Raw genomic sequence first — 27,472 nt, 5'->3', positions numbered from 1 at the left:
AATAATATATATAATAATTTTATCCTGCTAATAGTATTTTCTTTTATTTTTTTATTAGTACCTATATTAAAAAATAGCTAATTAAAAAAAGAAACTATATTTTACTTATAAGGGTTATAGTTTATAATTATAGCTTTTTAATTATTAATTATATTACCTTTTAGGTTACATGGAGTATAGCTAGGTTTAATTATTTATATAATTTATTTTTTATAACCCCTGGTATTATGGCCTAGGTTTTAAGTATATTATATAATTTTTATTAAGTAAATTATATTTCTTGCCTTTTTATTAAAATAATAACTTAATTATTTATTTTTTATAATATTACTTTTATTACCCCTAGCTTTTTAACCCTGGACTATTTAATTAAATATTATTATAAGTTAAAAAAGGCTACCCTAGTAACTTTTATTAACTTTTTTAGTTATAGGCCCAGGTATAAAAAAGTACCTATAAGTAAAAATAATATTAAAAGTATTATAACTATAAAAAATATTAATTATAATACTTTTAAGCTAATATTAATACTAGTTTTTATAGGTAAAGGTAGTACTACCTAGTTTTTTTATTATTTTTAATTTTTTTATATTTAAGGGCTAAATAAAAAAATTTTTTTTTTTTTAGGTATTATACTTTTAAAACATTTTTAAAAATCCCCTTTTAAAACCTTATTTTTTTAAGCCTTTAGCTTCGCGGTATTAAAGTTAAAAAGCTTAAAAAAAAATTTAATAAATTATTTTTAAATAAATTTATATTTTTAAGTTTTTTTAATTTTTTTAAGTTTAATATTAATAAATAGCTTATAAAAGCTTTTATAAAACTAACTAGCAAGGGTATAGGTAGGGCTTAAAATAATAAAAAAAATAAAAAAACTTAAAAATAATAATTAATAAAATAATATTTACTTTTAACTATAATAATATTATATAATTAGCTATAGGTATTATTAATAACTTAGTTATAAGTATTATTAATAGCTTTTTTATACTAGTTACTATTAGTTTAATTAAAATATAGTTTACTTAGTTAGTATTTTTAGTATTTAATAGGTTATTTTATTATTAATAATAAAATTAATATAATAATAAAATTAATTTAGTATAAATATTTTAATATTAATAATTAGTTTATATAAACTTTTTTTAATAATATTTAATATAATATGCGTGTGGCTTTAAAAATTTACTATTTTTATTTTATATTTAAGTTTTTATTATACTTATAATAATCCCCTTTAAGCCCCTGGTATATTAAGTAACTTAATAAAAACTTAATTATAAAAATTAAATAACTTAAAAATTAGGCCTAAAGGTAAGCATAGCATGTAGTAAATTTTAGTTATATTTAACTTAAGTAAGCCCCTTTCCAACAGCGCTAGCGCGCTGTCGCAAGAGGCTTGTTGGTAGATAAAGGCTGACCGCGGCGCATATCAGACCCGGCGAACATAGGGTATACACTATACACAACTGGGCAGCACCACTGGCAGCCTGGATGTAGGAATCGGGGTCCTCCTCCCTCCACGGCAAAGTTGGTACTCCGCGGACCCTGTGTCTCGACCATCGAGGTCACATGGGGTAATAATAATAAACCTTGACCCTCGAAGTTTACCCTGGCGTTTTACGAGGCCCAACGCGGATCGCATCGCTGGGCCGTTCTACAGCTCCACTACCTGGGTATTATGGATTATGGGAAGGGAAGGTTGTTCACCCGCCTACATAGTGGACCCATCGGGCCAGCTCGCGCGCGGGGTGCAGGGGTGCAGGGTGCCCGACCCATAGGCACAAGGCACTTTTAGGTCCACGGGTATCATACGGCTCCATGCGGGCCTGGGGCACCGCCTTCTGACGCGGAGGGTGCGCACCTGCAGTGCAATACGTATACGTATACGTGTACGTGGCTTCATTGACGGCATTGCAGCGGACGATTCCAGGTCCAGGACGGGTATCATATATCATATCATAATGATCATTCAGGTGGTGGGGCAAGGGGGCTGGGATTTGTTATTCGATGTTTTTCTTTGTACTTGTACTCGTACACTCCCCGGGATAGAGGTGGATCCAGACCCGGACCCAGACCCGGACATCAGCACCCGTGAGTATGGGGTGGTATTGGGCATTCTCGGATAGGGTAGCGCTCCCGCCTGGCCGCGGCTGAATACCCTATCAGCGCCGGGGTTCAGAGGAATTCCCGTGGGCCGGGATCTGTTCGAACTATAGGGTCGTGACGGGCTGGTGGGATGGCTGCGAAGGATCCAAAGGTTCCAATGGAAAGCGTTGGAATCGGACGGGAAACACTTAAGGTTAAGCATCCATTATGCACGCCCCGCCGTACCCAGCCTCCAGCTTCCTTGGAACCTTCCTTGGCCGTCCAGCTGCCGTGACCGGGGCGTGACCGTGACCAAGAACCGTATGCAGCGTCCCTGCAGAAAAGCAATTCCACGTGCGTCCATTGGGATTTGGGACGGTCCCATCAGGACTCGGGCTTGCAAAGCTTTTACCCTACCCTACCCTAACCCGTCGCTTGCCTTACGCGTAGGCCGGCCCGCCAATAAGACCCGATTGGAGAATCCCCGCGAGCGATCGGAGCAGAGCCTGGTTGCTTGGATCGTCGGGGCGGTCGACGAGCGCTCCCAGCGTCGTCCCGTTCTCGGACTCGTCGGGGGGTGTGCGGTAGAGCGGCATTCCGGTGCCCTTTGGTCCTGCTTGCAGCGTCAGCGTTCGCATATGGCTGCAGTCCGGCTCTACCATGGGTAGGTATGAATGGAATAGGGCAGGGGGCAGGGAAAGGAAAACACACCCCACATATCCAGCGTCGTCATCCCAATCAAATCCCCCCCTCCAGCCGACGCCACACACATATAATCCGCCAGACTCCACCGCGTCATCCGCATGATAGCAACCGTATCCTGAAGCTGGAAGAACGGCCATTTTGCAGCCGCCGAATTCGAATTCGACCCCGTACAGTCTGTCTTGAACAGCACACCCGCCTCGCCCATCCTCGCCCCCTCAGCACGGGACTTACTCGGCATCCAGCTCATCCGTAGCTGCGCGACCCCCTCACCTCCAATCAGAAGCGTGTAGCCCTTCTTGAACTTCTTCTCCAGCACCTTCACCTCCGCGCGCAGCCCGGGGCTCTGTCCGCAAACCTCGTCACCTATATTTAACATCTCGTCGTCCGTCCCTTCCAGCAGGCTAAGCAGCATCTTGGCGACGGGGTACATCCCCGCCCGCGGCTGATCCAGCAGCTCGAAGTACGTCATCAGCCTGCCAGCGGAGCGGTTGAGCCTCGCATCGAGATTCACCGGCGTTGAGAGCGTGAATGGTTCCTGACGCGTGTAGACGCGCTTCAGGAGGGATAGTGCCTTGTCGCGCGCGTTGTACGCGAGATGTGTACGTGCGATTGCGACGCAGATGGGCGTGAGCGCTTCCTCGAGACTGAGGTTCTTGAAGCGCGGCCAGGCGTGTTCGAGGAGTTGTTCGAGGGACGATGGGTGCCAGGGCGAGGTCTGGGATAGGTTTACGAGGTGCAGGATTGTCTCGCCGCAGGTTAACGGGTGTAAGGCTCCAGGGTATTTTCGGTCGAAGTGCGCGACGAGGAGTGAGGGTTCGAGGACTTTGAAGGCGCAGTGCAGGGCGCGGGTTGAGGAGGAGGCGGCGAGGAGGTCAGGCGGGGAGAGGGAGGTCAGGATTGCAACGCGGAGTTCGAGGGGGAGGGTGTTTAGCGTTGGCATGATGGTGCTGCGAAGGGATATGAGGTCTACGAGTGGGATGGAAGGTGAAGGCTGGAGGTGAGTGAGAGGGCGGAGTGTGCGTAATAGCTGGAGGTAGATCGTTGAAATTTCGTTCCCGCTAGGCCTAAAAGAGTCATTACCGTTGGGCTTGGCACTCTATGAAGGCAATGGACGGCGGTTAATATTTCCTTTCTATAGTGAACACTTTTCGACTTGAATGGAGGTTGATGGTGCGCTGATATAGCAGACAAAAATAGGGCATTTAGGGTCCATGGGCGCGACCGGGCGTTCCCGTCCGCGGAGAGCCGGTCAGAACTAGTTTTAACTGGTTGAGAACTAGTTTAGATGGGTGTAGAACTAGTTCTGCAGCAGTGACAAGCAGTTGCCAATTCAACCATGTAGCCGGGCCCGAACAAGTTCTATTGATGAGGGTAGAGTCGGCGTTGCTTCTTGCTCAATTATATTATTCCCAATTTATCTCACCTTGGTAGTCTGCGTATTACTTTCAATGCGGTTGGATGGCCATTCTCTGGGGTCCGTAGGAAGTAGGCTCGGTGCTCGAGCTAATAGGCTTGGTAATATCTGTAATCTGTATTCCAATCTACATCCATAGATAGGTAGTATTTATTCACTGCTTATCTCTATATTCTTTGCAAGAGGTGCATTATATTAAAACTTTACCTTTTTTATAAAAAGGGTTAGAAAGACCCCGAAATCCTCATTCAACAGATGTGTCATGACAAAACCCAGAACCATCTAGAAACGGTCTTGCCAACGTATCACGGCCCTTTCTACGCAGTCCAAGGCATTAGTTACTAGTATATAAGTCTGGGTTGTACTTTTGCACTTGGTTTGTGGTACATCTGGACATGCAGGGTCGTGGGGTTTAAACGGAATCGATACCTCCAGAATGCCCTCCCCTGTTCAAAGAATACTGCCAATGCGGGTGTACGTAACAGAAATAAAGCATTGTCCTCTCATACAGTGTGCGAGCCAGCCTTTTTGTTGTTACTACTACGTAGTTGGTGAGTGGCTGGCAACGAATTCCCATCAATTGAGAATCAAGTTGTGTTCAATTTTCGAACACTTCAATAACATTGTCGATCGACATCGAATTATCACTAGAAATAGGGGAATGCCTTTCCTAATTGGCCTAATTCTTTCTCTTGAAGTAATTCCTTAGTTAGGTTCACTTTAGGGCTTTCTCTTGGGTTCCTGGCATTGATCCTCATCCTGAGTACCCGGACTTGACTGTGGCGACTACAAGACTTTTCTCTCTCGCTTCGCTATTGGATAAGCCGCCCCTTTATTAACACCCTTTCATCCGTTTGGCTTCATGGGTGCGCTTACGGTTGTAGATATGAGGAAGACTACATCGGTGTTTTACCTTGTTACTTGAGGGGTATTGGGAGACCAGAGATTATGACAAAAGTCAAATCCAAGTCTATCAGGCGGGCCATTACGAATCTTCCTCAAATAAACCTGTGCTGTAAATGTTTGATATCGCAATTTGCATTGTGCATCATGCTGTTGACAGTGTAAGTGCTTTAGTCAGGGACTTAAACCGCGCAATCATGGGACCCTTCATTGGGATCTTGCATGATAAGAGCACTTGTTCTCAATTGATGTAACCCTCCTTTTTTTCTGAAAGAAGCGGTTTACATTTTCCTAATAAAAGGTATGGGCTGAAAGATAAGGCAATACCGCATACCCAAAGCCCTTCACTCGTCCACCAACTCCTACGAGTTCATTGTCTTCCGGAAACAAAGCCTTTATGTCGAGTGTCTACATAAGAAGCGAGATATCCTCACTCGAACCCATCATTTGCAACAGCAACAGCACATTCAACACTGTTGTTACCCATCCACTCTCACAAACAGTCTTTCCAACAACCCGCCAATATGACCCGCCCCTGTGGTTCCCGAGCGAACCTCTGCGAAGAATGTACCGCCAACTACAAACGCATCCAAAAGCACACCCTGCGCCCCAACGAACTCACCGACGCCGACGTCTTCCCAGTCTCAGGCGTCCACCCGATTTTCCTGACGCAGGTGTTCCCCATCGGCAAATTCACCGAGGACGAAGACGTCTCCATCACCCGCAGCATCAAGGCCTGGTTTCTGGACATGTACAGGATCTGCGACGTGCGCGTTTTCGTCAAGGTCGATTACCGTCGGAATGAGGAGAGGGATAATGTCTGGGAGGCGCATGTCTGTATCCTGGTTGATCCGCCTCAGCTTTTGGTGCTTGATGATAAGTATGTTCGTGATATGTTTGCCCTGGAGGCGGCGGGCTTTGATATGGGGTGGACGCGGACCCGTACTTACACGTCTCCGGATCAAGAGAGCAAGAACAAGAATCAGACTGGGTGTATTGCCGCCGGTCGTCTGGAGTTCTTTGCCGATTTGCTTGACATTGAAGCTAGAGCGACGGACCGTCGGGAGTACATGTAATGGACTACCGCGCGTTGCTACATGGGTTGGGAGGATGACCGCGAGATTTTAAGGCCTGTGCATACTAGCTTGGTTTTGGCTTTCAACACTCGTTTAGAATGCCTTGTTATTGCTTTGTTGTGTTTTATATTGTATGTTTTTGCTAAGTCAAATGAGAAATAGAAAAAAAAAATTGTTGCTTCTGTGAATATTGCACCCATGTTCAGAATTTTAATTTACTGCTATTTTAGTAAATCTAATACCATAGTAAATCTGATACCATAGTAATGGACGAACAAATAAAGCCAAATATGCTGACTAGGTCCATACAATTATGGTGCTTTGTAGAGAAAAGGCTCTCTTTCCCACTCGTGCGGCTGGAGTTGGCTTTTCGACTATAAGGGAGAGTGCCTGTGTTGGTATTCTGATGCCCGTAGTAATGACAGGTCATCTCCTCGCATCCCATGTTCTTTAAAGACAGAACACTCGGCATCAATGGCTTCTCACTCTCCTATGTTGCATCCAGCGTGCTTTCAACGCCTGGAATGATCCACCACCATTCCCAAGTATCTTTGATGTAGAATTTTAGTTTTGGTCCTTAAATGCACGTGTGACTTTATCTTCAAAGGGTTGAGTCGACGACATGACCAGTGATGGAAGTCCAAGGTCTTTGTGAATTGGCAGTCAAGGACTCGCATTATCAAGAACAAGAAAGAGCACACAAAGTCCTTTGCGCTCTAGGGCTTTGAAATCCATTTCACAGCCAGGAAACTAAGGTCTTTATAAGAGGACAATAAATTCCACATGAAGGCTTTTGCCCTGGGGATAAAGACCGGATATTTCATTGCACTAACTAGAGACAAAGTGCTTTGTGTGGAAGATGGACATATAAGGAGGTAAGATTCCACCTCAAACCGATCATCAGCAACAACTCAACCTCAGAGTTTAGTTAGCAACAACTTCCGAACAACTCCAAGCAATCCCACCCCTACCAACCCAACCTCCAAACCAACCAAACCAACCACCAAGATGCCTCGTCCATGCAGCTCCCCCACAAACCAGTGCGCCCAATGCACCGAGATCTACCAACAAATGCTATATCTCCGGAAAGTCCTCGGCGAAGCCTTCCCCGAGGAACAACACGACGAGGCCGTGCTCTTCCCCCGGCTGGAAGTCTACCCCTTCGTTCTAACGCACGTCTTCCCCCTCGAAGTCGTCGAGGTGACAGACCGCTTCATGCAAAAGATCTCAGTTAGCATCCGCGCCTGGTTCAAAGAGAACTACGGCACCGACAAGATCAACATCTTCTTCCTTGACACTGAGATCGAGAACAAGTACCACGAGCCCGGGACGCATATCTCGGTTCTGGTGGATGCGCCGGAGTCCATGGTTGCGACGCAGCGGGATGTGGAGCGCATGCTGGAGCTCAAGCTCGGCCGGTTCCGGTATGGGTGGACGTATCGCTCGTTTGAGGATATGGAGGGGTGCACGGCGGCTTTGAGGCTGGAGTTTTTGATGAAGATGCTTCCTGATCCGGAGGAGGAGGAGGAGGAGGAGGAGGAGGAGGAGCAGCGGATGCCTGCTCGTAGGTGAAAGTAGGTTCTTTTGACCTTGTCTGGGACAGGCAATTGAGGTTTCATTTGTTGGTCTCAAGTATATTTGTCTGTCTGCTGCTTTTTGGGTTGATCACTCTTTTAACATCCCCTTTAAGATACATACAAAATCAATTGAAGTTATTTGCTGCATTGGATAATACGTACGTAATAGGTGTAGCCATTGAATCTGTATTTACAGCACCTGATGTTTGTAGACACACGAGCTTGATGTCCAAAAGGTCTACAACCACGCGTAACCGTGTCGAGCAATCAACAGCAAAGTACCATAGAATCCAGACACATTCAGTCCCTAACAACTATCTCCACAGCAGGTCAACCACGCCAACAAATTCAACAACATAATCAAATAACCGCCCACTTCACACCTATTCCTGCAATGGCACCTCCATACCTCCATGCCAACCACCCACCATCACACCCAGCTCTATGCGGTGCGCATCCAAGACACCCGTAGCCAATATCTCTCCTTTCTCGCTAGCAAATAGGCAAATCAGGCCAATACCACCTCCCAAAAACCGGCCCCGCATTCCCACAGTCCGTCCCACTATAATCGCAAACAGCCGTGTCCTGGTCCTCAATATCCTCCGCCGCAATGCTCCAGCTCATCCCGCCCTCAACGTCAACGATATCCAGGACCGGCGCGCCATCGCCCCAGCTGAGCCCCACCATCTCGCCGCAGATGTCGTCCAGGATTTGGGGCGTCTCTGTGAGCCATTCTTCTAGCGAGAGGGGGTTGGGAGGGCTGGGTGTGTTAGTGGGAGAATGGGAGGAAAAGGAAAGGGGATAGGTGTACTTCATCTCCTTGCTCCCGGACCCGCAGACTTCGTTGCCCGGTGCCCACATCTGCCACCACCCGCAGGCGGGGCCTTGGTCTGGGGGTGCGAGGGTGCAGGCGCTTGAGAGGCAGAGGTGGCCGGCTAGGGTGTTGGAGGTCAAGGCGAGGAATGTGCTGGTGAGGGTGGTGGTCTTCATTATAACTAGGGTTTTAGTTAATTATATGATCAAATAGAGTAATGTTTGAGACGGTTGCAGGAGATCAGATGGAGATTCGATTTGGAGGAGGGTTGTGTCTCCCTTTATACCCGGCTCTGCTCTGCATCCAGACATAAACCAGCGCTGTTTGAGAACAAGAGACAAACATCAGCCAAGATATCGTAGTCCTTACATGATTGTCTTGATTTGGCAGAAAAATACCACATTCCTTAGTCCCCTACGCGACCTACCAAATACATGGGTTTTGATGTCAGCCAAGTTACAAAGCAGTATCAGACCCTGATTCAGCGCCGAATTCAGCGGGGAAAGCTGCAAGAACCCTTGAGTCTGATGTCAGCCAAGTTAAAGCGTAGTATCTGATGTTCCTTGACAAGATCTTGCACCTTTATAACTCTTAGCAATCTAGGGGTACCTTTAAATAAGGGCTCCAGGCACTTTAAAACTATTATAAATATATATTTTTACTATTTTAATTTTATTTTTAACCTTTTTTTTTTATTACTTCTCGCGGTATAATAGCTAAAATTAAGGTATATACCCCTAATTAGCTTACAGGCATTAACTTAGTTAACTTTATATAATTATAAAAACCCCTATGCCTTTTTAATTTTTATATTATAAAAAAATAAAAAAAAGGCCCTAGCAAGCCTATTTTTTTTTTATTATTAAAAATAATAGCGTGTTAACTTTTTAGCCTAGCCTGGCTATAAAAACCCTTTATAATTAACTTAATAAGTAAAAGCACTAGGCATGTATTAAGTATAAAATTTTTATAAGCTTTATAATTATTATTAATAGCTTTATAACTAGGTAAAAAACTTAAAATTAAAAAGCCTTTACTTATAATATTTATAATAAATTTATATATTTTATTTTTTTAAAGGGCTATATTAATATTAATAATATTAATTATATTTTTTTATATATATATAATTAGCTTATTATTATAATAATTTTTAATAAAATTATTACCTAGGGGGGAATAAGCTTAACCCTTAAAAACTTAAGGGCTTAGCCTACCTTTTTTAAAGCAGGTTTTTTTACCCTAACTAACGCCACCTTAGGTAAGGCACCCTTAATTATTAAGTTAGGTGCCTTAATAGCCTAATTAATATATAATAACTTTATTATAGCCTTAACTATATATAATAATTATAAAATATTTATTATTTTTTTAGTAATAAGTTAATAGCGCGCCTGGAGGTATATATTATTTAATAAGCTTTTATTAAATATATACTAAAATTAATTATAATTATAGTTATTTTTAAAATTAATATTACTTATATAAGCTAGGCTATTATTTTTAATAACCTTTTTATTAGGGATTTTTTAGTAATTAATAAAGTAATTAATATAATTTACTATACCCTAGGTATTATTAATATATATATTTTTTAAAAATAATATAATTACATGGTGCAAGAAGTGCCTAGCACTATTTTAATATATAATAATAATAAAATAAATATTATTAAATTAATCCAGGATAAAATTATAGCCTAAACTAAATTAAAACTAGTTAGGCTTACCTTTTTAAAATATAGGCTTAATTTTAATACTAGGCATATTACTTAAGTGGTTTTTTTTAAAGTAGCCTAAGACCTTTACTTTATTTAATTAAAATAAGTACTACTAACTTATTAAAAAATACTAGCTAGTTTCCTAGTATAACCCTAGCTATTAAAAATATTACTACCTAGTATAATATAACCACGTAGTATATTATATATAATATAATATAATAATTATAAATTATTTAGGTTTTATTAATCTTAATTATAAAAATCCTACATGTTATATAAATTACCTAGGTTTATAAGTAATAAAATATAATAATTATTTAATAGCCCCCAGGCGTAAGAATAAAACTTTAATTTATTTATTTAAAAAAAAACTTAATAGCATATGCTATTATAGCACCTATTAATATTAAAATATATATACTTAAGCTAATATTAATACCTAGCTTTAGGCTAAAATTAAATAATTTTTATCTTAAAAAAATCCCTAAAAGCGCGCTATAAAAAAACCTAAAATAAATAAATAAGGCTTTATAATAATTACTAACTACTATACCCCGTGGTTTAATATCTTTATTAAAAATTAAAATTTTAAGTAGCTTTTTATTAAATTAATTTAACCTGCCCTAGCTAACACGGGCATGCTTTTTTTACCTTAAGTAATAAAAATTAATACTAAATCCCCCTTTAAGCTTTAATAATAAAGTACTAAAAAAAGAATTATAATAACTATTATTAAAATAATACCTAGTAATAACAGGATTTTATTATTTATTAAATAAATATAGGTAGGTTTATACCTAGCTATATTATAATTTTATAACTAGCTTATAAGTAAAGTTATAATATTACCTATATTTAAAAGCCCTAAACCGCTATAAATATAAAAATTTAAAATTACTTAATATTTAAGTATTATATACTAGTAAATACCTAAAATAATTATAAAAACTAGTTAAAAAAGTGCCTTAAAATACTTACTTATATTTATAAAGGGGGAGTATTATATATTAAATAATATTACTTAGTATAAAGCTAGGATATACTATAGCTTATAATAAATAATATTAAAATTTTAAATATATATTAAAAGCTAATTACTTATAAAATAATTAATTACCTAGTTATATTAATCCCTACCTTAAATTATATAATAAGCAGGGATTTTAATATTATATATAATATTTTTAAGCCTAAAATAAATAACCTACACCACGGCGGCAAGATTACTAGGTAGGCTAATAATAATAATATTAATTATATTAATAAGCTAGGCGTGACCACGCATAAAGCTAGTTATATTTTTAATTTAATTTTTTTAAATATTTTATTTACCTATATGCTAGTGGTATTTAAATTATATAATAATTTTAATTATTAAACCCTGGTTACTATAATGCCAGGGCGTGAAAAAAAAATATTAAAATAATATTATTATAATATACTAAATTATAAGCTTAAGTGCCTAGCTAGGCTTATAAAAAATAAAATAATATTTTCTTTTAGCCCAGGGAACTTAGGAATATAAAAGTACTAAATTAATATACTAAATTTTTTAATAATATTATTATAAAAGTTATATAAGTAATTAATAAATACCTTAATTTAGGGAGCCGTGGTGCTCCCTAGTAATTAAATAAATATATAAAAAATTATTATGCCTAGGTAATAAATCTTACCCTAAAATAAAAAAAAATAGTTTTTAATTATAGTTTATAAAACTAAACACGCGTACTAAATTAAAATAATTAATAATATTAAAAATAATTAAAAATTATATTAAATAATAATATAATATAAGCTAAAGCCTAGGCTTAAGGCTCCCTTATTACTAGTAAATAATAAAGTAATTAAAAACACGCGGGAAAAGGCTAATATCTTATAAAAAGTTATACTAAAGTATTTTAGTATAAATAATAACCTAGACTTTAATCCCCTAGTATTAAATTACTAGTAGGAAAATAAGCACTTTTATTAGCTAAAAAGAATCTTATTAAAAAAAGTTTAAAAAAAATATTATTAATATAAGTAGTACCTTTCCTAAAGCGGACTAGGTAATTATTTATATTTTAAAAGCTTATTAAAAGCATGTTAAACAGGCTATTTATAGGCTATATAATTATTACCTATAATTAAAGTACTTTCCCTTATTATAAAAGCTTATAAAAGTAATAATACTTTTAAAAGGTAATAAAAAAATAAGTTCTTGTTTTAATTTTAGCGCCTTATAATATTATTTTTAATATTAAAAAAAAAAACTTAAATAAATTATAGCATGCTATATTATTTTTATTATACTAGTATAAAAGGTATTAAGCCTATAATAATATAATATCTTACCTAAATGCTTAGTTATAAACTTAATAGCCTTTTTTACTTATAATATAAAAATAATACTTTTATAAAACCAAGAGGTTATTATAATTATTATAAATATTTTAGGTGCTTTTAATATTATTTTATTATAATACTTACTTTAATAAATAGTAAAGCAAGGCTAGCCTTGTGTACTTTTAGCCTTAATTATAAGTTTTTTTAATAAATAAAATATAAAAATACGCCTAAAATTTATTATAATAATAATATACCTAGTATACTATAGTATACTACAAGGCTTGCCCCTTTTTTTAGTTTTATTTTTATTATATATTACTAAACTATTACTAGTAAATTTAATTTTATACTTTAATTATATAAGAAATTTTTATTTTAACCATGTAAGTAACTTTTTTTATATTAATTATAAATACCTAGTAAAAAATATTTATAGCATGCTAGCTTAAAAAAAGTAAAATAAGGTGGCCTTTATACTTAAAAAGCTAAAAATACTATATATTACCTAAAAATAATATAATAAGTCTTTTTTATTAATAATTAATAACTAGCTAATAATTACTTTAGTTATTATAGCACTAGGCTAAAAGTAACTAGTACTATACTAGTTAAAAACTTTTTTAATAAGTAACTTTCCTAGTATTATTATATTACTAAATAAGTAGTTAAAGCCTGTGTAATAATATAATATATTTATAATTTTATATATATAATATATAATTTACTTATAAATTTTTTTTATAAAATAATTATTATTTATATTATTTTTAGCCTTTTATATAATATAAAGGCGTGGTATAATAATAAAACTAAGCTTAAAAAACATGCATAAAACCTAAAGGTTAGTGCCTAATTAAGCTAGTATATTAAAGTAATTAAAAAAACCCTGGCTTTAGCTACTTATAGCATGCTCCTAGTTTTTTAAATAATACTTATAATAACCCTTTTTAAAAATACTAGGCTTTTTTTTACTATAGTAATACTAAAAAAAGCGCGACTATAATTTACCTTAAAACTTTAATTAATAAATTATTAAAATTTACTAGTAATATAAATAATATTATTAAAAATCTTACATAGTTAAGGCGCTAGCTTATGCTAAAGGCCTAAAATAAAGATATAAATAATAAAAGTATTTTTTTTAAAGACTTTTAGGCTAGCTTTTATATACTTTTATTATTTTTAAAAATACTTAAAAAATTTTATTAGTAGCAAGGCTAAAAAGCTAGCTATAAAAAAGTTTAAATAATAATAGTAAGTATTATTAATAATAAAAATAATAATTTTTAGTAATAATTTTAAATAAATATATTAAGGGGTTTATTATATAAGCTATAACTTTATAATATATTATATATTATACCTTTAAACACAGGAATTATTAGTAATTAGTACCTAATTTTATATATATAATATTAAGGCTATTAATATACTTTAAAAACTAAAAATAATAATTAAAAAGCTTTTTAGGGCTTTTATTTACTAGCTTAATATAAATAATACCTTAATAATTTAATATGCGCGCGGGCAGCCCTTATTATTTTTTAACTAGGCTTTTTAAGTATTATACTAACTTATAAATTAATATATAATTTATTTAAAATAGTTTTTTAGCTATATAAATATTAAAGGTAATAAGCTAGTTAATAAGCTTACTAATAAAGTAGCCTTTATAAAGGCTTAACTTTTAAAGCCTAACTTTTTAAAAGCATAGCCTATAATAAGTAAAATATATAGCTTATATAAGTAAATATACCATATTATTTAAATTAAATAATAAAAAAGTATTTTTATAAAGCTATTTATATAATATAAGTAATAGCTTTTTATAAAAACTAAGCCTTATTAAATTAAGTTATTATTAAAACTAATATTAAAATAACTAGTCCTGTACTACTAGCTTATACTTAAGTTTTTATATAAAAACTTTAAGTAATATTATAAATACTTTTAATATAAAAATACCAGGCTTACTTACTTTTATAAAATAAATAAAAGCCCTAAATACCTAGTTTTTTATTATTACTTTAAATAATACTTTTTATAATAGCCCTAGTATTTTATAATATTATTAATAATTAAGGCTAAGGCCTTAAAATACCTTTATAAACTAAAGCCTAAGGGCTTTATATTATTATTTAAAATTATAAACTTTTATAAATTTATTTACCCTTGCTAGGGCACCCCGCGCCTTAGTACTACTAGGGCTACCTAATTTAATATTAAATAGCCCTTTTTTTTACTTTATTATGCTTTTTTTTTAAACACCTTTTTTTAATATAACTAGCTTTAATTAAAGTATTTTTTTTATAATAAGGCAGGTTCTTGTAACCCTTTACGGCCAAAACCCTAAATATATAATAAATAATACTTACTAATAGCTATATATAAAAATAATACATAAAAAACAGGCGCTAGCCCACAAGCTTTAGTAAAAGTTACCCTTTAAAATAAAAAGCCTTTTTATATATAAATAATTTAAATAAGCTACTTACCTAGCGGTAGCACGCCCCTATATTTTAAGGAAAATTTAGAACAATAGGCGTACACCTAGCAATCCCCGGGGCGTTAAATATCACTACTACTACTACTTAACAAGATCTTGGAAGGAATCACTTCGTTAAGACCGGTGCCATGCTTCTGGCTTGATTTGGCCCCCATGTTAGGCCCCCGGCATGCTTTTTTGCAGGGTCGCTGATTCCCAAAACCAAGAGCCAAGGGCTGTGCCTCAGCTGGGCAGGGGCCAAAAGTTTCAAGTGAGGCATGAGGTCTTAGAGTGTTAAGTGTGATGATCGCGCTTCGGGGCATTTCTGCACCGTATGATGCTATAGACTGTGAGCTCTTTGTTAAAGAGGGTCATCGGACTATACAGGGGAAAGGGCAAAAATGCAGTCAAATCAAGGAAGCTTTTTGAGATCATCCAACGAATTGCTGATGGAAAATGGTATGTTTATTGATATGAGACTTACACTCGGCGCTTCCAGTAACAGCGGGTGACGTGATTACACTCCCCTCCAAGCACGTAGGTAGGTACCATATAATGGACAGTGCCCCGCTAATATCAGAAATCTGCAGGGCTGGGAGTAAGATAGGAAATACTTGAACTCACTAATCCTACATATAGTTGCCTTCGAACTGGGCTATATGATGCGTTCTCGCCTCAACAAAAGGTGCAGAATATAGCGGGCTATCTATCTACAAGTTGTTCATCAATCCCAGTCAAACGGTAGTATTTGGCCTCTCAAGATATAGAACATCAACCTGTGTACCATTACACCAACAATTAACACCTTGCCCAGTGTAGACGCAAAACTCTGCTCAACTAGAACGCGCGAGCTCTGGTTCTCCAGTCAGTTGACAGCACCGCTGCCTGCTAAAGCCAGCCTATGGAGTGCAATGGGCTCAACATGGTGCTGAAATGCATTCCTTTGTATCTATCATGATGCGGCAGATCCAGCTTCAACAGATCCTCCCGGCGTCCTTTCATTGATGATCCTCTCGACCTCATCCCACTCGTCGTCGCTACTATCGAAGTCCCAAACGTCGGGGATCTGCTCTGGAAACGGCCGGAGCAGCTCCATGCCACAGCCTTTGTAGCCTAGTACCATGAATAAGTCAGTATGTCCTAAGACATCAACGGTCCTCCAGCATACCTTCACTATTCAACGACGTCATCCCAATAATAATCTGACTATCCCGATCCGTAACCTTATACCGATACTCCGCCAACGTCCACTGCGTCACCCGGCAAACCGCGACCGTCCGCTCGATCGAACCCTCCGGCCACCCGAGATGCTCATTCCATCTACCTCGCTGCATGTACCCATCCAACGAAAGATCCCTCGAGTACGGCTCCCACGGACACCGTATCTGGCTGATCCCCCCGTCTGCAATGAGCAGTGTATTCCCTTTGTGGTACATCTTCTTCAGCATTCTTAGCTCGGATAATAGACCACGGAGTATATCCCGATGGACGAGCGGAACATCAGCAGGGAGGAGACTCTTCATCAACGCCTTGCCAATCGGATATAACCCGGCTCGTCTCGGACCCTTTCCATACTCGGTCTTGACCTTGTTGTACCGTTCGGCCGTTTTCCCCGTCGGCTTGATACCAGCTGGAACCGACCACGTAAACGGCTCTTTCCCCTCGAAAAGAGCAACGAGGATCTTGCGCGCCTTGACACCGTCATGCTTGCGCAGATAAAGACCCCAGATCTGAAGGCCGATTGGCATCAGCGCTTCCTCGAGATGCAAGGCCACGAAATCCGGCCAGACGGTTTTAAGGAGGCGTTCCATTGACGACGGGTGGAAGATTCGCGATCGCACAACTTTCATTAGCCAGAGGACGACGCGCCCGGCGGTAAACACGTAGATATTCGCCCATCTGTTGCGGAGGCACGAGCGGAGGATGCTGCTTTCGAAGAGCGTGAGGGCTGAGCGGAATGCGCGATTGACGGTGGCGACGCGGATGACATCCTGGATGGTTGGGAGGTTCTTGAGAATTAGGGCTAGGAGCTCTGGTGGGAAGCGGGTGATGGCGGACATGTTAAAGTGATACTAGTGTAGTTGCTATTTTGAGTCGAGGTTGTTGTCCACTTGCAGCGGCCGGTGATGAATGAAAAATTTGATCATGTCAACTGGCCAATGGAATCTGAGGGTTATTTCGTTCACTCGTTTGTGGTTTAGATCCAGTGGCATTTCATAAAAAGTTTTGTGGGTCAAACCGGATCTCTAGGTGGATGGATGCTTGGGTGCTGCGTGGACTATTACCGTAGTTCAAGGCTTTGGGCTCATGGTCATACATCATTCCAGGCTTTAGCTGTTCCAACAAGGCCCCATATTATACTAATACTTGAAGGTAATGTCCGCCATATCTAGACCAAAACCATCATCTATCCTATGATTCGGGCAGGAAGACAGTCCAGCTGTATAGAGGGCTTATATTTGCGATATAAAGAAAAGGTCTAATTCCACAGTAATTCCAAAGACCTTTATTAATTACCGCCAAAGTGTATTGCTTAGAGTGAATCGTCCAAGCATATCGAAATAAAATCACCCTGGTACCTCAAACACCTCCCCGACCCTTCCATTGCGATCCTTCGCCATCCCCGGCTTCCCAATCCCCTTGCCCGAACCCATCCCACCATCTACAATAGGACTCAGCTCGAACAGCGAACGCTCGGTGGACTCCAACTCCGATGGACCAGGCATAGGAACAGCATTGTAGTATCCAGAGCCGGGACCGCTGGCGTTCGACGAGCTGATGACCGGTAGTCCTCTTTGCACGCGGCGCCTCTTCCTCCACCGCAACACGAAATATACCATGGCGCCGAGCACCAACAGCGCGCCGACCGCAGCCCCAACGCCAATACCGGCTTTTGCACCTGAGCTTAATTCAGAGGCGTCCGGGGCAGGATTGGTAGGTTCGCTTTTGTCGGAGGACGGAGTAGGAAGCAAGATGGAAGATGAAGATGAAGACGAGGACGAAGACGAAGACGTCCCGGTCGAGGTCGAAGATAACACTGTTTCCGTTATACTCTCCATAGTTTCGGTTGTTGACGGCTCCTTCACAGTCCCATATGTTTCCGCCGCCCTGTCCCCATCCCCATCCCCGGTATACACCACCTGCAGCGTTAAAGCAGTGTTTATCCCGTCGTAACTCGTCACCACCGTCGTTGCGTCCTCGAGGGCCCCGCACCCCCACTGGTAGAACCCGGGTTGGTATAAATCGTCCGGGAAGGAATTGCGGTAGCAGCGGTCGTTGCCGGTACTAGACATCCACAGAGAATCAGTCAGCATTCATCAGTATTAGCTTGTAACGGGGGAGGAGTGCTACAATGGACGCAGACGCACCAGGTATAAACGTCCGCTAGATCTGCGCTCGGACTCTTGGAGCTGGCGTCTATGCAGGACGTAAAGAACCGGCATGTGTTTGAGGCCGTGTCGCAGCACCCGATGTAGTGTTTGTCTGGGACTTGCATGTTGCGAGCTTTCCGCCGTCGCCGTCGATCCAGCCGCAGATGGTGACGGAGTAGGAGTCGCGTTTTAGGAGGTGCGCGAGGAGGGTGGAGTTCGTGCAGGGAGGCTCAGTCGTTTGCGGAGGGGGGGTGGTCGCCATGCTGGTCGGGCGTGTTTTTAACATCTGGATGGGCATTTTGTTCGAAGCTGCGGGGGTGTCTGGAGTGATGGTATGGGTAACTGTATCCAAAGGAAGGAGATCTGTTGGAATGACTAAATGTGAACAACTATGGTATTGTTGCTGCTGCTGCAGAGCCAGTATATGGCTGATGGAAAATAGAATACAAGTGAAAGAAAGGGGTCCCGGATTTCATCAATGATCTGAGTAAGAAAGCCTTGACCTCACCATTAGGCGCCTTGCAGATTTGCGCCTATGCATGGTGTTCCAATGGTTGATAGCGATGTCGACCAGGAGGCTGCCCTCTTGTGTTCCCTGGGCCCCTGGGCTGAGACATAGCATTGGGGGCCGGACCGCAAGGCTGTGGCTTCTGCCCCAGTGTCCGTTAACAAATTATCAGCCTCTTCCAGAAGAACAAGGGAGTTAAATTCCGCAGGGAAACCCCTTCTGTTCTAAGGTCAATTTACCATCTGTGCCCGCCTTCAAGCTCCCACGGGGCGAGGGGGACAATCGCTCGGAGATGTTGGCCTGTTACACGGATTTGCCCCTGACGGGGCATATCCCAGCCACAGGGCACAGTCTCGTATTCTGAGAATAGATCTCCGTCCAGGGGACCATCAGCTCCAACCATTCACCCGGTTTCAAGGGGATGTTGCACAAGCTACCATATGGTAGGCTACGGGACTCTGAGTAGTGAGCACGTATGACGTGGTACCACACATGGCAGTCGTGCCAAATTGTTTCCTATTATTCATACTCGCAGGTGAATCTTTCTCCGAATATAAAGCACAATCCTTTTCCAATGCGTGAAGTAGGTATATAGACTATTACCATAGTCTTTGTTGTGTAGTGGTCTAGACCTAGGTACAGCAAGCCCTTTCGAAAGATACGTTTCGTTGAGCCTATCATTAAGTATAAGGAGAGCTCTTGATGCTCTATTAGTCCCGACCTTTTACAAAGGCAACAAAATAATCTCATTCTTCACTTTGTTAAGTCGATAAATCAGCCATTCCAATCCCTACAAACAGACTTTGTGTAATAGGAAACGGTAAAAATACTCCCATAAAATGGTTATGGACATCTCGATAGAGATCTGAACATATACATGGATAGCAGCCACTAACAAATACATATCCGCTACAAGTTGTTTGCAACTAGGAAGTAGATAGCTTTGTTTTTTAAGTCTGTTTCCACTGGCCGACGAGGCATTATTCTGCTACTCTATTAAACTTGTCCGGATAACCTTTCGACCCGTGAGTCAGGTTCTTCAGTTGATGGACGGCTGGGCTTGTTACTGCGGTAAGTGTAGATACAGGGAGAACATTGAACATTCCTAGGATAATTGCGCACTAGGCGTGGATAATGTGCTAAACGACTACAGTGGAGTAGGGGGAATACAACAAAATGGACAGCTATGCCCGTTCCCCCCATGCTTGTCTCTCAAGCCCTCCCACGCATCTCATTCAACTTCTCCATCTTATGGACATACTGATAGCTTGAGATATCGCCTGGAGACCTCGCCCTGAAAACCAGGACAACAAGGGCCATCAACGCCGCATCAAACACATACAACGTCCACTCATGCTTCAACAGATACCCATCATTCCCCATCACAAACTCCGCGACCCGAAACAGCGACCGCACCATGATCGCCAAACTAACCAGGCAAAGCGTGGCAAGGTGATACCGCCAGCGCAGCCCGGCCTGCCGACTCCCCACAGCCTGGTCCCTGCCCATCCGCATCTGAAATACCACAGCCGTGACAATAAAGAATCCAAACATAATTACCTGGACTATCAACCCAAATACAACAAGCTTGTTGCCTAAACTGGCTAGGTTGCTCTGAACCATCATCCCCGCGGCACCGCTCTGGATCAGGAACAAGAGGACGTCGCCGACAACAAAGATCTTGGTTAGCCAGCGCACGGGGATAACACTGTGTTTTTGCCCGCCGACTCCGATCATTACACGGCCTAGCACCATGTACACGGAGGCTGCGAAGAGGGCGGGCGCGAGGAGGATGAAGACATTCTGGATGCAGTAGGGCATCATTTTGCCGGTCTTGTTGTGCGCCGAGGCGCGTGCGCAGTAGCCTATAAACTCGACTATACGGCCCAAGTTAGCATGTGTTCTGGTGAGAGGGGTGCAACTAGATAAGCAACGGCATCATACAGAGACAACCAATCACGAACGGGACGCAGAAAAATGTCTTTTGTTTGCAGATCTTCTAGGTGTGATAGGCCGTTCCCGCTAGGAAGAGCAGCAGGAACATCGCGGCTGCTGGGAGGGACGGGACATATTCCCAGAGGTAGTAGCCCTTGTATGACTGGAGCTCGGGCATTGTAAACGGTGTGGAAGGTGACTTGGATTGTGAGCAAGTCGAGCGAGCAGATCAGCGCTGCGCCTTGGCATTTATACTGCCCAGATACCAAGCTTTCAGGGGCATTGGGTTGAAGCAAATCTCCCTAGACCAAGCCGTTAGCTTTATAGATACCGGCAGTGGTGTATCTATACGCGTATACCCTAACGAGCTAAGCTCAGTGGTTCGATTGGTACGTGCATACGCGGACAACCGTCGCGTGGAGTATACAATTCAATAGAATGGAACCTCATACAATGTGGGCTTAGGTTTGTGGACATCTAGAGCACTGGAACATGGGTATGGAATCATGAAATATATGTCGCTGTGACCACAGCCAAAAGAGTTGTGTTCTGAGAATGATATATTATAAAGTGCATCATTCTTCGGGCGCACCAGAACGACAATAGATGGCGTGTGAAGGGAACTGCCACTCTCTTAAACTGTCCTGGCCAGTTCGGCAACTGAAGCAGTGACTCTTAATGATCCAAGTGGTGGCAAGGGCTTGAATGTTACCTAGCCTGTCTTCTCGCGATCATAGATGAACTTGATCACTAATGTTTGGTATATGGCTGACTTAACATACCTATTCTGTTAACCAGCGAAGGCCTTGCTATGGCATATGCGAAGTTTAAATAATCTTTTTATTTGCACATTCTTAGGCCGCCACTTCTACTGCTAGTCTACTACTTACATACAAAGCGGCTTATATAACAGCCTCAAGATGAAGATGGGAGAGTCCACAGTTGCGCCGTCCGCTGTCGAGCACTTGTTTAACAGTGTCCGCCTTAATATCAAATGCCAATACACATGCAGTTGGTGCAGTTGCCACCTTTAACTTTCAGATGTTGTACCTTTATTGAAAGTTATTAATTTAGGACTTTGAATTGGAGCCTGATTTATGTCCCGAGTAGCAGTATCTTATATTTTTAATCTTCAGAGTTCCGGGCAATCTATGGGGCAGCCTGTCCTTTTATATCAATCGCCCCTTTGATGAGCGCCTAATAAACTATAGGCATCACCTTGTCCTAGGCTTCGCGACATGAGCCTGTCTACACATCGTAACGTTTTTATGACCGCGGTTTCCTTTAGGGTCTGAGCCATGGGCCTAGTGGACGATGCTGTTCCCGGGTAAAACTGGTGTATCTTATCTCTTGTGGCCAGGAGATTTACACCAATGGGGGGTTGGTTTTGCATTGTACCCTTGGGCCTTCGGGGCAAGATTCCGTGAACTTTACTGCCGCACGCTGAGAAAGCTTCATCGGGCTACTAAGACAAGTTCAATGTTCCTGAGGTATTATAGTGCCGTTTCCTTAAGAAAACCAATAAAATCACGCATGTCAGCTTATGGTGCCACAAGGCTTGCCACCAAACGATCCCCTATCATGCGAAAGGAAGGCTCGTTCTGCAAGGTCGGGCTGACCTTATGGTGTTCCAACTACTAAGGTAATGTCTGGAACGCTGTGCCTATACTCCAATCCTTCTTAACCCGTATTATGCTTCGCCGAGGCCGCTAGATCATGCTGTCAAGGCTTTGTCGTGAGGACTGACTCTCCATGCTGGTTTCTAGCAGGAATCGTCGTACTTACTACAAACCAACTCTCCTTTGCTAACATCAAGCTGCGGCGGTCGAATGACCGCCAAAATTCAAAGCTTCTGAGGATAAATTTGGGAAGAAGAATGGCACCGATGACGGGGTACTGCCGTGTAGGTCAGCAACGAGGTTTGTACTACACCAGGTACCGGCAGTCCGGGACCACCCTGCATTTCCAACCGCTCATCTTCCAGGCCAGTGTGAGACAAACCGCTGTGCTTCCCATCGTTGCCCCAGGGCGTCACCCCCAGGCGGAGTGTGCTGAGAAATTCTATTCCTGGTGGCCGCAGCACCCAAACAATTGACCCTGCAGTCCACCGTTACTTATAAGAATGCCATCGGTTATTGTCGACGCTGCTCCATTTCTCATTACCCATCTTCGTAGGCACAATCTTGCTGGATCCGTTTCCACAGACAAGGCCATGTTTGCAATGCACGCCAATGCGTCAGAGACCCCAGCGGCTCCGCCACCACCCGGCACAGAGCCTAATTACATTGACCCTCCCTCCCGCCAGACGACGGTAGTCATTGTGGAGGCAATATTCATGCCTCTCATGTTACTGGCCGTGATCATACGGGTCTACGTGCGGACTCGGATTATAAACCTCTGGGGATGGGAGGATAGTAAGTTATCCAGCTTGGCTGCTAATCTCCTCTCTGCAAGCGTATCTAACAGTAGGACCGCCGGTGTAGCAACGTGCATTCTCGCGGCTGTAAGTAATGGGCCAGAATTTCCATTACCCAGCAACTTACGTGCAAAGTGCGGCGCGCTTGCTCATATGGGCGTAATCATGAAAAGTAAGCCACTGCCACTGGCGGGCCACGCTGCTCATCCCCCCTTCGCCTTCCCGCTATCCTGCTGAAACTGCATTGTCATTATAGTGCTGGCAATCGGCATGGGCCGACACCTCTGGGACATCCCAAGGAGGATATTTGCGGATCCGGCCCACACCCGCGTGCGTTGTCCATCACCCATGCCTATTCCTCCATAATCAACGCTGACGCAAATCATCTATCTCAGCTCATATCAGTAAACATCACATACCCCTGGACAGTATGCTTCACCAAACTCTCGATCCTACTACTCTACAAGCGTCTGTTCACAGTCAGCCGCGTCCGCGTCGCCATCTGGACCGGCATCGCCATGACCGTCGTGCTCTACACGACCTTCATCGCCATCGCGTGCGCCAGCCTCGTCGTCTGCACGGGTACGCGCACCTCCCATCCGGGCGTCAGCACCTTCTGCCGCGCAGTCCACCACCAGCTCGCCCTTTGGCACTCGGCCGTCAACGTGCTCACAGACTTCTACGTCCTCATCCTGCCCATCGCGCCGCTGGTCAAGCTGCAGATGTCCCACGGGCGCAAAGCGGCGTTTTCTTTCGTCTTCGCGTCTGGCCTGGTGTAGGTCCCGCGTGTGCTTCGATCTTTATCGGTCTGCTAACGCGCCCGCCGTCCATAGGGCCTGCGCTGCGAGCATCGCCCGCCTTGTCTGCATTCAGCAAAATGTGCATAGCAAGGACACATTGTGGGATTTGGCGGAGGTGGCGCTTTACTCGTATGCTTGCCATCCTCCCTGTTACTCCTCTCGCCGATGAGAAATTCGTTCTATCCTCGAGGTCCACGCTGACGGGTCAATTCCCGCCGTGTCTATTGGTAGACTCGCCGAAATCAACATCGGGATTATAATTGCCTGTGTCTGTACATTCCCAAAGTTCATTGAGCAATTTCGGGGACTGAAGATGGCGGGCAAGAAGGTCGGCCAGGTTGTTCAGCGTTTCAGCCGGGGGCCTTGGGAGTCGATGAAGTCGGTTCTACCGAGGCGCACAGATCGAACCAAGGCAGGGAAATCAGGTATGTTGATGATTATAAACTTTGCTTCTGTGATGAACGGCGCTAACCCTCACGTATCAAGCTCCTGGTCAGCTGGGAGAGGTAGAGGCGGTGTTGTATGTCTACTCTGTATGAGTCTTAGTTGAGCTAGAGTGTAATGCTACCGGGTATTAATACCCCCTAAGTAGATAAAGATAACTATAATATGCCGCCTTTGCCTTCTTCTTTTCCAGGATATTAACTTCCGTTTTCTCTGCTCCTTCCTGCTCTATCCAACTGGTTTAACATTATGGCTACCCCCAGCTTGGTAGTGGGTGGTATGGCTTGGGCCCTACCCAACACTATGTTTGGCACCATCCGCCATGGCCAAGGGTTTCGGTAATGGTATACCAAATCAGGTAGGGATCCCCTAGAATCTTTGGAAAAGTGCGGGTGGCTTGGTGTGGTTCCTTAGTTTGGTGATGTAGCGGACCACCGTGGGCTTGGTGTGTACCCCATGGTAGTTACCCTCCACATACACGTTGGCTTTCTTAGGCCCTGACTGTGCCCGGACAATGGCAACTCCCGTGTTATAGTAATAATGCACGTTTTATAGCCCGCCGGCCCTAACAACATACATAGAGCTCCATACAAGCCCACACCACCAACCTTAAGCACAGTAAGACATCGGCACATCCCTGGCCCACAACACCTCTTTTGAACCCTAATAAACATACCGGAACCTCAACAGCTCCTTATCCGTCTTATCCAGCACCGCCGCATCCAGAACCGCCTCATCCTCATCCCCATTCTCCCCCTCCGCGTCCCCAAGACCCAACCGGTCCCTCCTCCGATTCTCCCAAATAAGGTAAAACCGCAGCGCCAGCGAGATCACCAACGAGATCCCGAAGCAGATCAACATCGCCAGGAACCCCGATGGGTACGACGGCGCCTCGTCGTCGAAGAACAGGTGCGGGCCGATGATGTTGCCCGTGCAGTAGCCGATGAAGATCTACTCACATTAACACCTTACCCCGCAACAATGAAGGAGGCTGGGTTGGATCTGGAAGCGGGGTGAACGTACCATAGCATTTACAGTCGTCTTCTTCGTAAACCCGCCCACATTCCCCGTCGACATGGCCAGCGTAAGCGGAAAGTTCACACTATACGCGTTCGCAAGACAATACCCCATGAACCGGGCCCAGACGTTATCCGGGTTAATCTGGCGCGCCATTGCAGCTCCCGCGATACTTAACGCGCAGTTCCAGACCATCCAGTAGGTCCGGCTATTCTTGAACCACGAGCAGCCTGCTGTTGAGAGGTGGACCAGCACGCCCTGGAAGACGTAGGTGATGATTTGCACTAGGAGGGTGTTGAGCGTACTGAAACCGAAGCCTTCGATGATTATTGAGCCGAACTGCGCCTTCTCTGTTAGCTATAGCTATACCTAGGTAGGTAGATCTGAAGAGATTGGGGAGAGAAGGTAGGCGTACGTTCGAAACCCCCCCATTCGGAATCGAGCACGTAATCTGAATCAGCACGAGCGCCCAGCACTTCACATCAAGCAGCGCCTCGACAAACTGCGCGCGCTTAAACGTATCGTTCTTGATACCGGTCATGTTCTCGCTGACTCGTACAACCGCCTTGCGTCGATCCCCCTCACTCAGAAACCGCGCATTCATCGGCGTATCCGGTAAATAGCGGAATAGAACACCCGCCCAGACGACCGTGATAGCCCCGAAAATCAGGAAAACGGCCTTCCACGGCGCAATGCTCCGCACATGTCCGATGCCGTACGCGAGCAGGCCGCCGAAAACACCTGCGATTGTAATTCCCTGGAACCAGATCCCGTGCCGGAAGGGCTGCTCGGAGCGCTTGTACCACATGCTCACGACGATACTCAGCCCCGGAGCGATGGCGGCTTCGGTTAATCCGAGGAAGAAGCGCACGGCGATGAGGCCCTTGTCGTTGAAGGATAGGGCTGTTAGCATGAGGACGGCGCCCCAGACGACTCTACACAAAAGACCATCAGTATCTACCGTGCCTACGCATGAATGGGAAAAGGGCGCTCACATTGACGTCGAAATCATCTTGCCCACCGGAAACCGCAGCAGCATGATAGCGGCCGGGTATGACGCCGCCAGGTACCCGAAGTAGTAGATGCTGCTGGCCCAGGAGTAGTCGTCGCCGTGGAGGTTGAGGTCTTCTTCTAGTCCGAGGATGGCGGTGAAGCTCATGGCGGATTTGTCGAGGAATTGGAACATGTAGGAGATTGCCATTATGGGGAGGAGGCTGGATTGGAGATTGAGTGAGTATGGTAGGTTGTGATGGAGTGGGAGGGGAGTGACGGCTTACAAGAGGTCGATTCGGCGGAGGATGCGCTTGTTTTCTTGTGGGGTGAGATGTTCGATCTCGGGAGCCTCAGCAGGGACATCTTTTAGCTTCTCATCGGGATACGGCTTCGTTTGGGATCCATGTTCTTCTCCTTCTCCCATGGTGAAAGGTGGCAGGTCGGTGGTCGGAGGTGCCGAAGTTAGATAGGGCCAAGGGCCAACGGAATGGGCTGGAGACAAGCGGAGGCTGAATCTGATCAGAATCGCAAGCTCCAAGCTCCAAAAAGCAAACGGCCTGACATTTATATGGAGAGTGCAACACCCTACCTCCAAGCCAAGCCACCCCCGCAGTCGAAGCATGACGCCAAGCAGCGATACGAGAATCCATGGGCCGTGAGAGGCTGGCTCACTGCAGATGGTTTGCTATCTCCTCCAATTCGTTATCTCTGCATTAGGGCCAGCCACTTGGAGAGCTGCTGGGTTGGGGTGCTACCTTGCGCTGCGACCCTACGGCTACACAACCTTGGGACCGCGGGCCAAGCTCTGCCATGGCGCTTCTAAGTAATCCTGCATGGTTCCAATGGTCCAGATTCGTTTGGTGGACATATGT

At 42.8% G+C, this 27,472-nt stretch overlaps 8 protein-coding genes across 8 annotated transcripts; 3 read left to right on the top strand and 5 right to left on the bottom strand.

Annotated features, from left to right (window-relative positions):
• Window positions 1–2,528: 2,528 nt before the first annotated feature.
• Window positions 2,529–3,733, bottom strand: DSM5745_02690 (uncharacterized protein; the record flags this gene model as incomplete). Its single annotated transcript, XM_026744706.1, has 2 exons — window positions 2,529–2,701; window positions 2,800–3,733. 2 exons carry the CDS (start codon window positions 3,731–3,733, stop codon window positions 2,529–2,531), a joined length of 1,107 nt encoding a protein of 368 aa, XP_026605572.1.
• A 1,901-nt stretch (window positions 3,734–5,634) lies between these two features.
• DSM5745_02689 (uncharacterized protein) lies at window positions 5,635–6,186 on the top strand (the record flags this gene model as incomplete). Its single annotated transcript, XM_026744705.1, has 1 exon — window positions 5,635–6,186. The coding sequence occupies one exon, from the start codon at window positions 5,635–5,637 to the stop codon at window positions 6,184–6,186; it is 552 nt and encodes a 183-aa protein (XP_026605571.1).
• A 1,008-nt stretch (window positions 6,187–7,194) lies between these two features.
• On the top strand, window positions 7,195–7,758 carry DSM5745_02688 (uncharacterized protein; the record flags this gene model as incomplete). The annotated part of the gene is made up of 1 exon (XM_026744704.1): window positions 7,195–7,758. One exon carries the CDS (start codon window positions 7,195–7,197, stop codon window positions 7,756–7,758), a length of 564 nt encoding a protein of 187 aa, XP_026605570.1.
• A 497-nt stretch (window positions 7,759–8,255) lies between these two features.
• DSM5745_02687 (uncharacterized protein) lies at window positions 8,256–8,753 on the bottom strand (the record flags this gene model as incomplete). Its single annotated transcript, XM_026744703.1, has 2 exons — window positions 8,256–8,523; window positions 8,575–8,753. 2 exons carry the CDS (start codon window positions 8,751–8,753, stop codon window positions 8,256–8,258), a joined length of 447 nt encoding a protein of 148 aa, XP_026605569.1.
• Window positions 8,754–16,068: 7,315 nt separating this feature from the next.
• Window positions 16,069–17,176, bottom strand: DSM5745_02686 (F-box protein; the record flags this gene model as incomplete). The annotated part of the gene is made up of 2 exons (XM_026744702.1): window positions 16,069–16,229; window positions 16,285–17,176. The coding sequence occupies 2 exons, from the start codon at window positions 17,174–17,176 to the stop codon at window positions 16,069–16,071; spliced, it is 1,053 nt and encodes a 350-aa protein (XP_026605568.1).
• Window positions 17,177–17,683: 507 nt separating this feature from the next.
• DSM5745_02685 (uncharacterized protein) lies at window positions 17,684–18,612 on the bottom strand (the record flags this gene model as incomplete). The annotated part of the gene is made up of 2 exons (XM_026744701.1): window positions 17,684–18,401; window positions 18,485–18,612. 2 exons carry the CDS (start codon window positions 18,610–18,612, stop codon window positions 17,684–17,686), a joined length of 846 nt encoding a protein of 281 aa, XP_026605567.1.
• A 4,440-nt stretch (window positions 18,613–23,052) lies between these two features.
• On the top strand, window positions 23,053–24,738 carry DSM5745_02684 (uncharacterized protein; the record flags this gene model as incomplete). The annotated part of the gene is made up of 9 exons (XM_026744700.1): window positions 23,053–23,344; window positions 23,414–23,433; window positions 23,482–23,518; window positions 23,603–23,676; window positions 23,742–24,121; window positions 24,180–24,275; window positions 24,378–24,571; window positions 24,633–24,679; window positions 24,736–24,738. 9 exons carry the CDS (start codon window positions 23,053–23,055, stop codon window positions 24,736–24,738), a joined length of 1,143 nt encoding a protein of 380 aa, XP_026605566.1.
• A 515-nt stretch (window positions 24,739–25,253) lies between these two features.
• DSM5745_02683 (uncharacterized protein) lies at window positions 25,254–27,024 on the bottom strand (the record flags this gene model as incomplete). The annotated part of the gene is made up of 5 exons (XM_026744699.1): window positions 25,254–25,541; window positions 25,614–25,946; window positions 26,023–26,542; window positions 26,603–26,821; window positions 26,885–27,024. 5 exons carry the CDS (start codon window positions 27,022–27,024, stop codon window positions 25,254–25,256), a joined length of 1,500 nt encoding a protein of 499 aa, XP_026605565.1.
• Window positions 27,025–27,472: the final 448 nt, after the last annotated feature.

The sequence above is a fragment of the Aspergillus mulundensis genome (assembly GCF_003369625.1).
Source record: "Aspergillus mulundensis strain DSM 5745 chromosome Unknown scaffold_2, whole genome shotgun sequence".
NCBI classification, from domain to species: Eukaryota; Fungi; Ascomycota; class Eurotiomycetes; order Eurotiales; family Aspergillaceae; genus Aspergillus; species Aspergillus mulundensis.
Note: the sequence above shows the minus strand (reverse complement) of the source record. Positions and strands in the feature narration are given on the sequence as shown.